This window comes from Phallusia mammillata, chromosome 6, assembly GCF_965637545.1.
Source record: "Phallusia mammillata chromosome 6, kaPhaMamm4.hap1.1, whole genome shotgun sequence".
Lineage (NCBI taxonomy): Eukaryota > Metazoa > Chordata > Ascidiacea > Phlebobranchia > Ascidiidae > Phallusia > Phallusia mammillata.
Window position 1 is genome coordinate 20,151,054 of NC_137257.1, and position 18,292 is coordinate 20,169,345.

The window sequence follows — 18,292 nt, forward strand, 5'->3', positions numbered from 1 at the left end:
TGTGTTTGAAACCAGTCGACGTAAATGTTCAATAATTTAAACTACTTAAATCTAAACAATAGCACAGCTCCGTAACTGAAAACTCTATTGCCCTGAGTAAAAGTTTTAATCGTTTAACTATTGCCGTTAATTGCCTGAACACCGACGCAGCTGTTGTTTGAAAATATGGTTTGGTGCACACAACGCTACAACTGATATACCGTGTCTGCGAAGGGGGTTTTATACGTTACGTTTGAATGGAATTCTTTTTTCAAGTTTAGGAAGGTTTTAAATGACACAGAGTGACTTAGGCCAATTCAAGCAAGATTGTGACGGCTATCTTTTCACTAAAAACGACAGTCTACTGGCTGGTTTGTAGAAACGAAGCCCTTGTGAATTACATCATTGTGCCAACATCAGCGTTTAATATAAAGTTTTGGTAAAATTCGTCTCTAGTCTGACGCAGACTAAACTGTGGCATGTGGATTCGTTTTATTGACGGGTACTGCGTTCTACACTCTTGTCGGGCGATTTATTTTGCGCTTATCTTTCTCGAATAATTTTAGCTCGGGAGAGGGCGCGGCTTGGTCTTTTTATTGGTATTTTTTAATATTTTGGGTGAAAAAAAGTATAGTGGGCAAGAACGTGGCCGAATGGTCATACGCGCTTGGCCCATATACAGGGATATAAAAAAAACTCATCGGTATTCGTTCCCCTGCTGGAGCGTCCTGGGTCGAACCCCGTAAAGACAAAAAAAAATTATAGAACTGAACTGCGCGTTTTTCTGAATTATACCTTAAACGTCTGATTATTGCATTTTGATACTGTATAGTAGGTCTAAGATGCTACTTAGCGTATAGCATCCATTTCTCGTCTAAATATGAATTTAAAACGGAATAAAATAGAACGAATTTTGAAGCTTACAGTATTTATAACGAAACGAAATTCTTTGCTCGCTTTATGAAAACAATTTAATTTTGTGATGCAATGGCGCGCTATAACAACTTATGCTAGAGAGCGCTGTAGCATTGTGGTTGTGGAAAAATTTAACCGTAGCAACTGATGTTAAACAGCGCTAGAACATTGTTGTTATGGAAGGTTTTAGGTCTGCACGGTTCACTTAACTGTTTGGGCAATCAACATACCATTTGCGAAAAACATCCTTGCAGCAACCTAATTATGGCAACTGATGTTAAACAGCGCTAGAGCATTGAGGTTGTGGAAAGTTTTGGATCTACACGGTTCACTTAACTGTTTGGGCAATCAACAAACCATTTGCAAAAAAACCTTGCACCAATTGCAGCAGCTTGACCGTGATAATGGAATCTAAAAATATTACTTTCATATAAATACTGTTACTAACTTGCATCTCCACACGTGTATGTATTAGAAAAAGGTTTTTTAGTATTATCAAGGGAACCAGTTTATTCCTACTCAAATCGGTTCAAACAAGTTTGTGACCTGTTCGTTCTGTATATATTGGTTTTTTAATTGTAGAACAAAGTTATAGGAGGACCCCAGCAGGTACTTAATATACAACAAGAGCTCCCGTGCGTTGAAACAGTAGCTTACCACATACTCTCAATTAATTGTCCATGAAAATGTGTCTATACCCTGCTTTTTTCGTTCATCAAATTTTTCACCTTCTAGTCGTAGCTTGGGTTAATATGGAAAGCGAAGTTGGTGTCGTTGTCGTTTACCTCGAAGTTAATAGCAATCCTGATAAACAAAGAAAGAAGTTGGGAATCAGGTTTAATAATGGTCAAACTTCGCTTGGTTATTTAGCATAATCTTTTTGTACACACAGATTAGTTGCAAAGTTTGGACACCCAGTTAACCTATTTTCTAGGTTCTGTCTTTCATTCCTATTTGACTTGCATTAAATAAAATACCCTCATAGCAATAACATAGAAAAGCAGCATCATACCTCAATTTCACCTTAACATCAATTGCATACTTCCTTAACTCGAGGGCGACATCGTTAAATAACGCTAGTGCAAAGATTGCCGCACCAACCGTCCTTGCAATTGTCAGGGACAGGGCAGCACCAACGCATTTTAATTCATTAAACTATAGATAATATAACGTGTATAACCTAAACCTTTGTTTTGTACTTGTTGTTTCAAACATTCAAATTAAGTGGGATTTTGTTTGAGTTTTACACTGATAAATAATGCAATTTAAGCTGTTTTAAGCGCATACTTTTGTTACAGATAAGCCAAAACCGAGAGAGAAAACTAGACATCCTACCCTTAACGAGACAAAATAACAAAGAACGTAATAGAAAGGAAAAACGGAAACAGGAAAACCGGAACACAACACAGAAAAAACCTTCACTACTTTTTTCAAAACAAAAAGGAGCACAAATGAAACAAATGTTCATGTTTAATACATTGCAGTAGTCGATTCCTCAAATGACAAATCTATCAGGGGGCCGGCGGTCTCGGGCTTAATTTCAATATTTTTTGCGGCACACCTAATGACATCTCGCGGCACACCAGTGTGCCGCGGCGCATAGTTTGGGAACCACTGGGCTAGTTTATTGTTTGTCTCGTTTAAGATTCCTGCTTCTGCCTATGTAATGAGGATATACTGCAGAGTTAATTTATGTCTTTCTTATGAACGACAGAGAAGTCGCGATACGGCTGCAGTTGTTCTTAAATATAGTTACATGGCAGTGTTATTTATTCCTAAAGTTTTAACACCAAACGCAACCATAATCTGTCTGTTGTGGCAAACATTTTGGTTAGGTATTATATCCAGCAACCGGTATCAAATTTCCAGTGTACAAAATCTCAACAATCGCTGCGTGACTCAATGCTCCCCTGTTTAAAAGCAGTCTCGTACAACAATGCAGAACAAATTAAAAGTAAAGTTTATCGGATAAATATCGCTTAGTAACACACATTATACTTCTAACACAATGCAACAAAGATAAGAGTAAGTCTCTACCATAAGTAGAAGCACATAAGATTGTTTTACAAATTGCAGTTTTTTGCACCAAATTGGACTGGATGTTTTGTCTCCGTTGCGCAAACCAACATATTTATTTACAGTTACCTTTAACTAAAATAGAAACGTTTTCGTCTCTGGGTGCTTTCAGACAAAACTGATCACCTACGTCAATATCTGCTAAAGGTGTAAACTAAAGAGACAAAACTGTAAACAAAGACACACTCGATAATGTTGTTCCAAACGAAACGTAACAATAAAGTAGGGTTAAGTAATTCAAGACCCGTTGGTGTTGCCCTCTTCCTTACTACTGCGAGGACGGTTGGTATGGCAATCTTACACCGTTATTTTGGCTGATGTAGATTTCATAACTTTGCCAGACAAAAAAATAACATTGAAAACGAAATGTGTTGCATCATTTTAAAGTGTTGTGTTTTAAGAAACTACTGCTATTGCAAAATGTATATTCAAAAGACAGTTGATCCTGAAACAATATATCTAATGACAAATTATATGCTAATGGTAACGAACGACATAGAAATACTGGAACACAAAGTTTTGAAAATTGAAACCTGCCAAAAAATTACCAAAAGCAGTTTTTGTCAAAAAGATAAACACAGATGACATTTGGGGTTACTTTGCGCCAACAACACTAAAATTGACGTTTGGAACCGCTGGTCACATTTCAAGTGGGCTCCCTCAAGGCTAAAATAACCCGTTATTTCGAATCCAGGATTTTTTATTCACAACCAGCATGTGATGTGGGCTCAGTGACTAGTCAAGGGGAACGGACACGGTTCTTGAAGTGAAAAACGCTTTACAGATGTATAAAAGAGTGGCAGCACACCCAAGGGTTGCTCTTTTTGAGTTCTTTAGCATTGCACATACCGCCAGGTAGCAGCGATGCCTCGTCGAGAATGTAACAGGTAAATTTGAACTTAAGTTTTAGTTGAGAGTGAATATGTTACAAGTTAAAAACGTGTTTTCGTTTTGTTTCAAACCCAGGTTTTCTAAAGTTAATACACAAATGCTACTTTTGTTTTGCTTGGGTTTTTGCTAATAGCGGGTTAAATCCTTCAAGATAAATTTGTTGTTTAATTCTTGCGTATGGAAGAACTGATTTTGACAATTTTTGGGCCTAGATTTACAAGTCGACAGCTTGAATTTTCAATTCTAAACACTTTCACACTTTTATGTTGTTTCAAAAGGACGCATGATCACCGATCTGACAATATGTTTGGAAATCCGAAAAGTGGAATTTACCGTCTAAGCACGTTTATCACACTGCCGCTTAACTTGAAAGTTAACGCCATTCAATTAGCTGCTGCCGGCTGGTATCTGTACTTAAGATCCGGCAGTCACGTTTGCTGTTCCAGGTGAGAATTACTTTTTTTTCAATGTTCTGATAACGAGTTTTTTGTTATCAAACACGTTTCTGATATACTATTGTGAACGGAAATATAACCACGTTTGATAGTCAATCCCTGGCTTGTTTTTTTTCACATACGTAACAAAATTACATGCCTATATATAATAAAAAAGCAGCTATGCTGTTATTGCATCAAAACGACATTAACTATCTTTTAATTTTAGCTGCAATTTATTGATGGACCTGACTTTGGGATACCCACGTCACCATCCTTCTTGCCGATTCGCCAATGGCCAGGAATTTGGCACTATCCATAACGGTATGTACACATTACACCGAAAATATATGGGGTTACTGCTTCTGCAAGGCTATACTCAGCAATAAATCTATAAACCAAGGGTGCACAACGTGCGGCCGCAAAGACGAGTTTTTGCTGCCGTGAACATGTGCATAAACTATATTGACTGCAGCCGTGATGTAAATTATATTCTTTTGCAAAATATTTTGATTTCAAAACTGCTCTAAATAGATTTTGTGCTGCTTCAAAGATTATAATCACCGTGAAATAGGGATTTGCGAAGCGGCGGTCATAGCGAAAAGACTGTGCACTCCTACATTAAGCCAAACATCGCCTCGGCATTGTGGTTTTGCAGAAATAATGGTGTCATATTACTCCTTTTGTGCGTGGCGCAATCAGGACATCTATGGCGCAAGACCAGTGACACAAAACAACCGTTGCCAGGGCCCTTTAGCTGCCGGAATGACTTGTGTTTGTTTGGTTAAAATATTACTTTTCCTGTTAAAGTTGCCATTGTGGTTTTGAAAAACCTTGGTTTCACGTTACTTTCTATTGTGTGTGCGCAAGCAGTACATCGATGACGCAAGATCCGTGATACAAAAGCAACCGCAGCCAGTGCCTATTGTCTGTTTGTAAACGATGTGTTTGTTTTCCTAAAATATTACATTTCCTGTCAATTAAAGGCGTGATACCAACTAAACTACGTAGGCTCAGTAGTAAAGCCGCCGAAAGTCGAATCACAATCACCGTTCCAGGCCTTGTATGCTGCACACGTCAGCTTCGTAGTTGGGGATCGCCATAGCGATCGGTCTACCAAGCATACACAGACTAGAAAAATCTAGCCTGCGGTGGGATTTAAACCCACGACACAAGTCTTTTCGGGACTCGCACTCTACCAACTGAGCTCGATGGTCTCCATCGACACTTCAGGGCTGATCCCAGTATGAATGTTTTGATTTTTAAGTTAAAGTTGGCACTGTGGTTTTTAAAAAAACTTAGTTTCACGTTACTTCCTAATCACAAGACCCGATAAAATACCACTGTAGCAACGGCCCTATGGCTGTCGGCATTTTTGTTTTGGTAAAGTATCAGTTTTTTAGTTAACTTGACTGATTTTGCATTAAATAAAGCCTAGCTTCAGCAGTAACCACATTTGTTTGCCGCGAGGGAACAGGTTTTAACGAGTATTTGTATTTACCGCACGTAACTTTACTGTTGGCTGTGGCGTATACTGCTGCCGAATCAACTGTCTTTGGAAGTACAGATTGTGCAATGACAATAGGTTCGTAAAACACAGCACTTAAACAAAGATGCAACACATTTTGATGTTGTTTTTATATGGTAAAGTTTTGTTAAAACTAATTTGGCCAAAAAATAGTAGAAAGTTGCCTGACCGACCGTCATTTTAATTGTGCTGTACAATGCAGTATCAACACATCTCGAATAACATAACCCGATATTGTATATTATCTATTGTTGCACGAGAGTGCTTTCAAGCATTGAGTTTCGCAACAATTTTATATTTTTTTACTTGAAATGTGATACCAGTTGCTGAATATAAAACCTAATCTAAATGTTTAGCTCAGCTGACAGGTTAGGCTTGCGTATGGTGTTAAAACTTTAAGGATAACTAACACTGCATTACTGCTGTTTACAAAAGTTGATACAATGAAAATTCCTTCCAGATACAACAGCGCGAATTTTGGGGTTCTTACTTTTTGCAGGAAACACAAGTAATATTTCCTGTTTTTTTATTTTGGCAACATGATTTATGGCAGTGATTCATCAACTCTTTCTACTCTCGTAGTTGTAAGTAGGGTCGGGCTTTTAGGGTCGAGTTCGGACCGGGTTCGGTTTTACGTTTTGTTAAACAAACGGGATTGATTCCGGCCCGACTTTAAATTCTGTGTTCGTTTTTACACATACAAATTTGTAGCTACCCAATTAAGTAGCTAGTCATTGATCTTCCCCAAATTCTTACCGCCCTATAACGCCTTTTGGAATTATATTCTGTACAGTAGTACGTTATGTAGGCTCTTATGGAGAGGCATGTCAATCAAACTTTCGGGCCAAAACGGACTTTCCGAAAACGATTCCGGTTTGGGCCGGGTTTCGGGCTCCAATTTTGGGTCCTCGCACAACTCTGCTCGTACCACCTATAGATCTAGGAAACCTGTTTGCGTAGCAGTCACAATTAAAAAAATAGATCAGTTTTTTTACACTGGATAACTATATTTGAGAGCAACTGTATAACCGTATAGGGTGACTTCGTTTTCGTTCATAAGGAAGACAATAATCAACCCTGCAAAACAAAGCTCTACAACAATAATTGTCCATTTTCGGCATATCCTTATTACCTAGACGGCACCAGTCATCTTTAATAAGGCTTTTAAGGCAGATTTTGTTAACAAAAATAAACTAGCCACACCACAGATGTTATCTGTTTACTGTTTTATTTAGCACATCGTCACACGATACATTAATACAGAAAATTTTGTTCCACTTTAGCCAAAACAAACATCCATTAACAATTGTACAACGATGTATTATTGTCAAATAAGCAACACATCGCACACAGGTTCACAACCATTATCATTACTACTTTTAACTCGTTCTCTAGTTAAAGAACTTTCTGTATAACACCGAGTAACTTTCCTCTATAGTTTGGTAACTCATAGCAAAAGAATTTATAAGACCTGTATGCCTTTGATACACATGCCCCAAACATTGAGGCCAATGCTTTCTCCGACTGGAAAGCGATGTTTGAAAGTACACACTTCAACACCGTCCCACACACACGAGTAGAACTCTTCTGCCACGTATATGTTGAACTGAAAACAATGGGACAACAATTAGTGATGTACTGATGTTTCGATTTGGACCCCTTCTATTTTAATATTCGACAGAAACTGAACTTTACGCTTGCATAAAATTAGTGTTTAAACTTTTAATATCGCCAATTTAAATCATGATTAGTTGCTGTCTATCTAAAAAACACGAGCCACGTTATCTGCACGGTAGTAAATGTTTTGTTTGTGTTAAGTATTTAGTAGTTGTATTGAAGTATCATTAATGAGTTCATTTGCATGAACAAAACACGGTTAAGTTAAAGATGTCCGTCATAAAGGATAGTTTAGGTTCGGCCTGATTCTGTCGAAATTTTCCGGCCGAATATTTGGTGTTGGCCCGAACCTTCAGTCGGCTTTGGCGAATCACTGGTTTAAAATGTAATGCCCAGTTTAAATTTAACTAATTAAAGTCAGATCGTAGTGGTTACCTCGTACTGCTTGTTAAGTTCCCATGTAAATGGCACCGACATGCTTCTTTCTTCCTTTTGCCACTTTCCGTCGACCAAACTGTTACGCACAATCACCTTTTCGTCGTACCTTGGGTTAAAATGGAAAGCGATGTTGTTGTCGCTTTCGTTAGCCCTGAAGTCGATAGCGGTCCTAATAAGATAAGCAAAGCGGTTGTAGAAAATAATAAAAAAATGGTGCTCTTAATTGTCATAGTCGTTTTTTACATACAGATTAGTTTTCTTGCTAAGTTTGAACAAACAAACTGGTAAAGAATACATCACAATGCAGAGGTTTCAACAATAGCTGCTGTCACAGCTGCATCAGTATTTAGGGGGACAAGCTGGGACAGGCAAACCGACCAGCGTTATAAACATTTCTAACATGTTACTGTATGCAAAACTGGCCACACTTTTGCAATGAATTACTGTTGGTCAAATCTTGGGGAAATGTGGAGCCCAAGGTTGTCGCTTTCATAAGTTTACGAGAGGTCTGGCAAAAAACAACAACACCTTATTTGCTGGGAAATGATACGAAAAAGAAAACAATTGGACTTTGTTTCAACTTGGCAAAAAGAAATCGTCAATGTTAAAACCAAGTAATTCTTGAAATTAAAATTGTATTAAAGTGTAAAACCAAACGCTGTCCCTAAAAACATATTGAAAGATACGATTCGAGTATGCGATTGCAAGTTGGATAAGATGTACCAACCTCTCGAGCATTGGAGTTGCCACAAGTCGAAGGTTTTTTCCAAGGAAGGGCATGCTTTTCAATAGCAGTGGAGTCGGCTGCAACAACAAACGAGAATTTGTGGAAATAACAATCGAGCTAAACAGTCAACTGAGACTCATAAACGGAATTCGATTATCCGGTTTGTTGATAAACAATATAAAGAGATAACAATAGAGCTAAACAGTCAACTGAGATTTCCAAACGCAATGTGTTTATCCGGTTTCTTGATCAATAACATAAAGAGATAACAATCGAGCTAAACAGTTAACTTAGAATCCTAAACGGAATTCAAATGTCCGGTTTCTTGACAAACAATATAAATAGGGAAGATTTATTCATTTTACACTTATAATCGCAAATAAACGATCAATTTTCTCTAGGAACCAAATTTCAACTTGGCTGTACCTTTTGATTTGCTATCTTGCGCTAGACACCCTTAAAATAAATTAAAATTAAACTACCTGAAGTCCTGGAAATTCGGTGTCGTCTTGTATATCTAGTTGGACAACATTAAGTCCGGTCAGTTGCAGACCAATGTAGGTTTGCTGATCAACTCTGTGTTGAAATGTACACTCTTTCAGATTGAGGCCATTCCATGAACATTTGATCTCCGCTGTTTGCACATCAATTTTGAACTGCAACAAAATATTGTTTATAAACGAAAACCTTTTAGTAGCAATACAAAAATAAACTGCAATTATTCTATGGCGTTGGAAATTTGAGATCAACAATTGTACTGCCCCTAAAAGATGTAAATTATCGGACAGAATTGATAATACACTAGACCAGTGGTTCTTAACCGTTTTTGTGTGGTTTTCCACTGAAGTCAACCATCAAATTTCCCCTCTGTTATTTTTATAATGATGTTTTGTTTTGTGCCTTATGTTAACAAAAAAAATATTCTTTAAATGAAATAAGTTTATGGAGCGAATTCGTCTGAACCCTAAAGGTATACTGCAATCTTATTTAGTTTAAATAGTGCTTCTATGAAAGATTAAACTCTTTGGAATATTGAAGAGTCTCCTTTGCTCGCATTAGTCATTTACCGCAACGTTATTGATGGTTTTAGTCTTGTCTGTGATATAACAAACGGCCTTTGGATTTATATGTGTCTTGTAAACCTTGGTGAAATCAATCTCTTACATGTTGTTGCAGGAAAAAATTAGTAAAGTAACTTTCAACGGTTAGTTCAAAGCCGGATTCGACCCTCGGGCCCGATTTTGGTTAACTGACTTACATAATTTCCCTCTAAAACCATTAAATTTCCCACTACTAGTGGAAAGTCACTAGTGCATGGGTTCTTAACCTGAAATTTCCCACAGGTTAAGAACCCATGCACTATTGACTAGACAGTGGTGCACAACCCGATGCCGTACAGCCGCAGGCGACGATTTTATGCAGCCGTAAACATGTGTACTAAAACATATGTGCCGTCGCCTAAAGCGTTAATACAACTCTTTTGCTAGTAACTAGGATTTAAAACTAATCCAGATGGATTCTTGAGGTGCTGGAAAGACTGTTTCCAACCTAAAAGCGGTATGGGTGAAACTTTTTGTTAAACTGATCGCTAGACTGTATACAGTCCTCTATAAAGCTCAATCTGTGGATCACACTAAAAAGTCATTAGATGGCAAATATATTCAGTTTAGTATCTGCGATGCGGCCGTCATAGCGACAATTTGTTCCATGTGAACGAACAATATTGTTTCGAAAATTACACACCACAAAAAATTCAGAAAACTCACCACAGCGAAAGAGCTTTGCGACCACATAAAAGAGCCCTTCATTGCCACTTGTTCTTCTTGCCAAACCCCATTTACACAGTTGTTTAGTACAATCACTTTTTTATCAAAACGAGGGTTGAAATGAAACCCGATATTCTGTGTATCATCATTCACCAACAAATTGATTGCAACCCTGCAAGAAAGAATTGAAGTCAGGGTTATATCGTAAATAATTTTATCGAAAAAATACTTCCAAATGGCGCTGCCAATAGGAATGACTTGTTTTCCACTAACATACATCACTAAGATTGAAATTGGAGTTAGTACAATAGATCAGAAAATGTGTTGATCGGTTATGTTTATATAAACGGTTGGCCCTGTGGGGGTCGGCCGTTAATTTGTTGATATCATGGCCCGTCGCGACTGTGGTGGACTGAGGCCAGTGTGTTCCCATTTCTGACTCCAGAGCGTAGACTCTACTCTACGCCGTAGAGTGTGCAGAGTGTGCACATAAGAGTCGTGACTCCAGAACGAAGAGTGTCTAGAGTGTTTTATTGAACGAAACGCAAAACCTTATATAGCACAAAACAAGGTGTACGAAATTCAGCAGGGAACACTAAATCGCATTTGCAGGCACACGGATGGAAACACAAGCTTCCTGACTCCGCAACACAGGGAAATTGCGACGGCCTAATCCCCAACGCACAAACACGAAATTTAGGACACACAGAAATACGCTATACGTTTAAATAATATATGGCTTTGGGCAATTATAAAAGTTCATAATGTTAAATCCAATGCTTTTGCATGTCAACCACTACAGCCCCTTCTTTACACTCGGTCGGGTTCGTGTCGAAATTTCAACATCCCAAATCTTATTTTGGAGCGTTATTAGGACTTTATGCTTTAACCTTTGGGTTTTATGTGCGTTTTTGTGTTCTTTTGTTTCGATTTCAGTACCTTGAGTTAGCTGGCACAGCTGTGACAGTGATTGTACGACCAAGAGTTGGAATGGCATTAACAATACACCCAGTTTCAATCTGTTGAGAATAAACACTTAAAAATTAACACAGAAAAGAACATAATCATCTAAACAACTAAACAAAACTCACCGGTGTGGACATTTTGTTGACAACAATCGACTTTAATGATTAACAGGTTACTATGTAAATCTAAAATGTAAGTTTAAAACTTCAACATGTGTACAGATTTTTTGAAAGAGAAATTAAGATTTTTTTTTTCAGAAAAGCGACGTATCAATACAATTATTAGCCACGTTTACCTCTTGCAAGCTTTCAAGTAATAATTTTTTTAGGTACTGCCATTATTCTTCGCGTTTTAACAACTCTGTTACCCTAATTTCCTTACACTTTAATCACTTAATAATTGCCTGCCCTTTAAATAGCCAGGATGGATTTTTCTAGAATTCTGCGCCGTCTTCATATCAATGTAGAAATGTCAACAATACAACATTCATTAATAATTGTAAGTAACATTCGCATGCCACCTGCCGGCTCTCCAACTACGTGCCACCTTTATGTGGAGCACCAGGTACCAAATTCTTGCTTATAGCATCTGCAGGGCTTTATCTAGCCCTTGGTGGAATAAAGGACTTGGTTGAAAAACAACACAAGGATATAACAATAGAGTCAAACAGTCATGATTGTTAAGCTTGAAACGGAATTCATATATCCTGTTGCTTGATCAACAACAAATAGCTTTGTGCTTGCAGCTGTTGTTGTAATGCAAACTGCTTTGCTGATGCTATATTCCTTGTGACAGCATTGCTTCACAATATGCGTTAATATTTTCTGTTTAAACGCTTTTATTTTACATTTTTACTTACTCAGTACAGTCATACCAATGCGATTCTCATTTATCTTTTACCTTGCCTGCAGTATGCTGCGAAAAACTGTCTACTTTTTCTAATTGATTTTAGTTCGAAATAGGCAGGAGGTAAGACCAAGCAAAATAACAAATTACAGTTTTTTTTGTATAATAGCGTTCATGACAGATTTACTGTGGACACAAAGAGCGGGCGTTTAACAGCAATTCAATGTTTGTTCACAATACCTGCAAAATCAGACAACTAACATCCTACATCAGGGGGTGGGCAACCTGCGGCCCTTCATTAAAGGTTGTTCGGCCCGCAGAGACGCTTGGATTTCAAAAGTACTGGCAAACGAGTCCAATTATTACATATCTTTCAGCTGATACTAGTTTTCTGCGATCTGGCTAAATGTGGCTAGAATCAAATACGAATTATACTTGTAGTTAAGCATATTTGGTAAGAAACAAAGCAAAATCAATTTGTGTTATGCACATGTGCGGCCCGCGATCTATATTTGACATTGATGATTGGCCCTACAGTAACAAAGGTTGCCCACCCCTGTCCTACATGTTAACAGTTAACCCAGTGGTTCTCAAACGGGGGCACATGACTCACAAGGGGGGAATTTTTAATTCCTATGGAGAAAATTTGTGGTGAACCTCGTTTCTAATGGTTGTTTATTTAACACATAAAACTATATCGCTATGAACGTCTACAATGCACAAGACTTGTGTTTGTTTTTTTATTGGGGAGAAATTGGCAGTATTTTGGTTTGTAATAGAGTAGTGGAAGATAACTTTTCACTGATTTAACCCCTTTTCTTGGCTCTACCGATTCCAAAACATGCATTCTTAGACTACTTGCATTAATTGAAAAACCTCATAGCAACACTAACACAGAAAAGCAGCACCATACCTCAATTTCAACTCAATGCCATTTGCATGCTTCTTTAACTCTAAGGCGACATCTCGTTAAAATAGATGCAGCCACAAATATGGAAATCGTAGCATGACATCTTAATGGCATACGCAGCGTTCTCAGAAGATGGAGTGTGGTACCAATATGGGCATCTGGGGGTGAATCTTTCGGTAAAGGATACATAAGTCATTTGACGATGTGGATTTCTCGGCATAGCTCAACAGGAAAAGCTTCATGTGTCCTAGTTGAAGCCGAGTGTTCTACAAAAAAGGGAGGCATTACTTCTAAAAGACTGGTAAAATTGTTTTCAGAAAACTTGCACAATAAAACCAATGTTTGAAAAAAAATAATAGGAGGCATTATCAACTAAACATACACTCGGTTACCCTAATTCCTTAAATCGTTTAGTTCCATAACATTTTTAATGTTAACTATAATCACTTAATAATTGCCCGCCCTTTACATTGCCAAAATGCCGTCCCCTATGAATGTAGAAATGTCAACAATACAACAATAATTTAAGATTTTAGGTAACATTGGCCGGCTCTCCAACTGCGAGTGTGGGACACCAACAGGCACCCAATTATTGCTTACAGCATCTGTAGGGCTTAAAATATTGGTACGTTTAAACTGCATTCGACTCTCCGCTTGCTTAATAATCAACATTAAGAGATAACAATATATTTACGGGAGGCTTGAAACGGATTTAATGTATCCTGTTGCATGATTAACAACAAAGAGCTTTGTACCCGCCGCTGTAGCTGTAATGCAAACTGCCTTGCGTATGCTCTATTCGTGCCAACAGCATGGCTTCACAACGCGTTAATCTGCTTAATTTAATTGATTCTTTGGCATTTAATTACTGGATTGATATTGCTCTCCAGTTTAACCACTGCGATTTTCATTTTTTATGCTTTGCCTGCAGTAAAAAAACTATCTATATTTTGAAATATATTGTTTTGCGTTGAAAATGGCCTATAAGGGGACATGGCTGATAAGGAAGACGTTTTTTAAATCCTGGGAGGAAATTTGTGGTCCCAAAGCTTTGTTTCTTACAGTAACTTAATTTACACAAAAAAGCTGTACCACTAGAAATGTGTACAATACAAAAGGAAATGCTGCTGCAGTGACTGGTGCCTTTATTGTGATTTTTGTTAAAGAGGAATTGGTGGTAGTTTGATTTGTCAGGGGTAATATGAAAACAACTTTCCACTGAGACTCCTTTTTCTTGGATTTAGCAATAAACTTTTATTCATGGTCTACTACTCTACTTATATTAATCTGTAAAAAGCTACTAACAACAGTAATATAATATATATATGTCGTAAAACAACTTATGGAGGTTCTATAGAACAGTGTACTGTTAGCGAAAATAGCTGGTAAACCTGCAATAGAAAAATGTGTAGCCCACACATACATCTACAACAAGCAAGCGCGTTGTTTACTGTATATCAAGTTATGTGTTTTACTACTTTGCGTTGCTGTACATTATTTGTTTCAATTTTTTCATGTTGCCAATTTTTTAGCTGCAATGTTACAACGGACTTGAAATTGGATCGACCGCTTCACAGCAATTCGTGTGTATTTGCAAACGGACAACGAAATGGAAATATACCCATAACAGGTCGGCTCTACACCGTACACTTGTAGGGTTAGAAAATGCGGAACCAAAAAGTGGAAAATTTTGGTTCCACATGACTTCACAGCGATAGCAAAAGATCATGTAATATAGTTCGACCGTAGCAAGCAGCTATTTTCATGGCTGGAATGTGTTGGGTTTAGGGGTTGGTGCTGTTCAACACAAGGATTAGTAATTTCTTCATGATACAGGGCAAATAATGCCTACCTTTAACTCCTAATCTTGATGTAGGATTTTATAACCAATACAAACATAATATTTACATCACTTTATGTCAAAACGTCTTTGTTAATAGAGAATCTCTCCATGGTACCACCGTCGGGAGATTTGTCTGACGAGGAAATGTAAGACCTTAACTTCTGCAACAAAAAGCGACAAAACTAACTTCTTTGCCTCAAAGTTTCGAAGTTATCGAAACGAGTATCACTTAACCTGTGCAGGGTTGCTTTTGTAAACCAAAATAACCTGTTTCTGCCTGTGGTAGAATTTTACTCTATTCTCATCGCATTTTGATTTTTCCGGTAAAAAGTATCTGATGCTGGTAGAACAAGTCCTTATTATATACTTGTGCGCAATACAGTTAAAGAAATCTAATTGGGACAAACACAACATTTAAGCTATTGTACTAACCGTCCGTGTGGTAGGGACTCAAAGTTGTTTACACCCTCATATTTTCTTTCAACACTCTAACTATAAGATGAACGTGTCAAGATAGGTTGTTTTTATTGATCACAGTAGTTATTTTTTGTTAAATTTATAACATTGTCATGTATTTTTTATTTTTTTAAATACTTGTCCGTTTTGTAATGTGTCTCAAATCTCTGCCTGCAAACACTGCCATTGAGGAACCTCCACAATAAATTTAATGATCTGCATGACAATATTGCCAGATACTGAAGTGATTCCATTTTAATAACATGATTATTCAAACAGCATGCACTTGTGTTTATTAGAAACAAAAAGTGACAGTGTAGCATTACATGAATAAAATTGAAATGAAAGAATCAAAAATAAAACATAAAAACTTTGAACAAATTGACAATTGAGTCATTCTAAATTAGCATGTGGGGTGGGTAATATAGACAGAAACACTAATGCACATAATACAAAAACCATGTACAGTATTAACACTTATCAAAAATGCAATTATTAAGTGCCGAAGGCTGATTGTACTTTTTTCAGCTTTACAGCAGTCAAATTTGACCTGTAATTTTGGTCACAATGCTCCAATTTGGACTTATTTTGTGTGTGTCCAGCAAGCCTCTTTCTGCATCATGGTTTTGGTCTGTCTTTTTGTAATGAGGACACTGGTTCTTATTTTGTTTTAAATCTGTAATTGAAAAATGAATATGTAATATTGGGATGGTTAATTGAAGATGCAAACTATAAAACCTTATAAAATGAGTTGTACAATACATGTGTTTAGGTATAATAAAGTTGTCATTGTTTCAAACATAAATGAAAATCACCCTAATGTCACCAGTTAGAAATTGTAAATCATTTTATAAAGTGCAAACTTACGTTAATCACAGATCTTACCGTATTGTTATGAAGCTCCAACGTATTCTTTTGATAAAAATTATACCAAAATATGTTTTGCACCTTTTCTAAGATATGAAACTTCCATTTCAACTGTTGTCCACGTTTCAATACATTCTTGCAATGTTTTTTGACGTTCTTATGCCGCTTTATCAAATAAACAAATTCCAAACTGTCCGTAAATTAGAAAATCCAAACATTTTGAGGTTATATTGCAAATTTACATTAAAAACAGCATAAATGACAGGCGAAAATTGTTTGTTGCAAGGTGTCGCATAGCGCGGCGTGACGATTTCGCTGAGTCAGGGCAGGAACTTGGCCGAACGGTCTGGCGCGCCTGACCCATATACAGACATAAAAACCTGATCGGGATTCGTCCCCGGGAGAGTCCTGGGTTCGAACCCCGTGAAAAAAAAGACGTCCTTTTTCTTACGATTTTGACGCATTCTTTCGTATTTGCGTCAGGCTTTAGCGAGGCGTTTGCGAGGACACTTCGTAATACCAAATACTTTACCGAGTTCCTCGCTCGTTAACTCCTCGCTAAAAATTTTTTTACCGAGCTCGGTAAGTTAGCGAGCGAGGAAGTGTTCATAATGCCGCCCCTGAACCCGAACCCGCGAACCAGTTTGAGCGGTTAATTTCATTAAACCCGAACCGAACCGGAACCGCTATTTACGATTTTCTGAAAACCCTAACCGGAGTTGAACCCCATGATTTGTTTGGCGTTGAACCCGAACCGGAACCGAACCAGTAAAAAATTCAGTCTGTTTTATGTTTAGTGATTTTTTTAACAGCGCACTGAAAAATACGCGAGACAACACTTATAGGGCGTTTGAAAACAACAGTGCACCGACATCTTTTTTTAGTTTGATAAGGCCAGGTGGATGATGGATAGAATTAAATTTTAAAAAAATTGAACCGGTTTAAAAACTGCAAACCGGTTCGGACCGGATAATTTGCCCAAACCGGAACAAAACCCGAACCCGAAAATATACATTTTGAAAAACCTGAACCGAACCCGAACCCTTAAAAATAAAACCAAGTGAACCCGAACCGAACCTGAACCCATATGACAAGCGGTTCGACTCCCTGGTTAAAACTTCTGCACCAAGATGTATTCTTTACAGGCTACACAAGTTAACTGGCAGATATTTTCTTGATCAAATTGTTTTCCATTGGCAAACGAGAATAAAACTGATTAGTTTCACACGTTTAGCATTTGTCTCATGGAATTAGTTAAATAATAAAATGTTTAGGAACACTATGCACGGACTTGAAAAGTAGTTTAATCATAAACATTACTGCCAAGGTAGTGGTGTATATAGAATACATCGTGTAGACGTTTCGACAATCTCTGTTGTCATCATCAGTACATGTTTTCAATCAAGCTGTGGAACACGGTATATAAAGCACTAAGGAAAAAAAAAGAAAGAAAAGAAAGGGAAGAATAAAAAGCGATAGACTGTTGTTTCTCGAATCGCTTTTTATTCAAAGGCATGAACCCGAGCTCAACATCGACACAGTTTCCATGCCCTTGCGTCTGTTCAACACCTGACCCATATCTCCGGTTTTTATCTTTTCGTCTACGCCACCGTTCTAAACGTCGTTCCCTGTTATCGTCTGTGACGTCACTTCACACATCTGGCTTCCCTTTCTTTTCTTTCTTTTTTTTCCTTAGTGCTTTATATACCGTGTTCCACAGCTTGATTGAAAACATGTACTGATGATGACAACAGAGATTGTCGAAACGTCTACACGATGTATTCTATATACACCACTACCTTGGCAGTAATGTTTATGATAAAATGTTTATGCTTGTAATTGCCTCCACTTGGGGTGTGCCACCTTTAGTTTAGAACCCCTGTCTCCATTTAAAAGGGGGAACCTCGGGGGTAAAATGACCATTATTACCAATCTTGTATGTTTGGATTCAGTAAGCAATGAAGTGCAACAGGCAAAACACTATGCTCATATTTGGACGACATGGTTCCTGAACACATGAGACAAAATAATTG

General features: G+C 37.6%; 1 protein-coding gene across 2 annotated transcripts; it reads right to left on the reverse strand.

Moving 5' to 3' along the window:
• Nucleotides 1-7,034: 7,034 nt before the first annotated feature.
• On the reverse strand, nucleotides 7,035-11,537 carry LOC145234092 (32 kDa beta-galactoside-binding lectin-like). 2 transcript variants are annotated; one of them, XM_080098870.1, is made up of 7 exons: nucleotides 11,463-11,537; nucleotides 11,311-11,390; nucleotides 10,372-10,543; nucleotides 9,088-9,261; nucleotides 8,606-8,682; nucleotides 7,876-8,047; nucleotides 7,035-7,429 (listed from the first exon to the last, which is right to left on the reverse strand). In XM_080098870.1, the coding sequence occupies exons 1-7, from the start codon at nucleotides 11,472-11,474 to the stop codon at nucleotides 7,286-7,288; spliced, it is 831 nt and encodes a 276-aa protein (XP_079954996.1). In that variant the 5' UTR covers nucleotides 11,475-11,537; the 3' UTR covers nucleotides 7,035-7,285. The 2 variants fall into 2 exon arrangements, with proteins under 2 accessions (XP_079954996.1, XP_079954997.1); XM_080098871.1 differs by lacking the exons at nucleotides 11,311-11,390; nucleotides 11,463-11,537 and adding an exon at nucleotides 10,601-10,901.
• Between the last annotated feature and the right edge of the window lie 6,755 nt (nucleotides 11,538-18,292).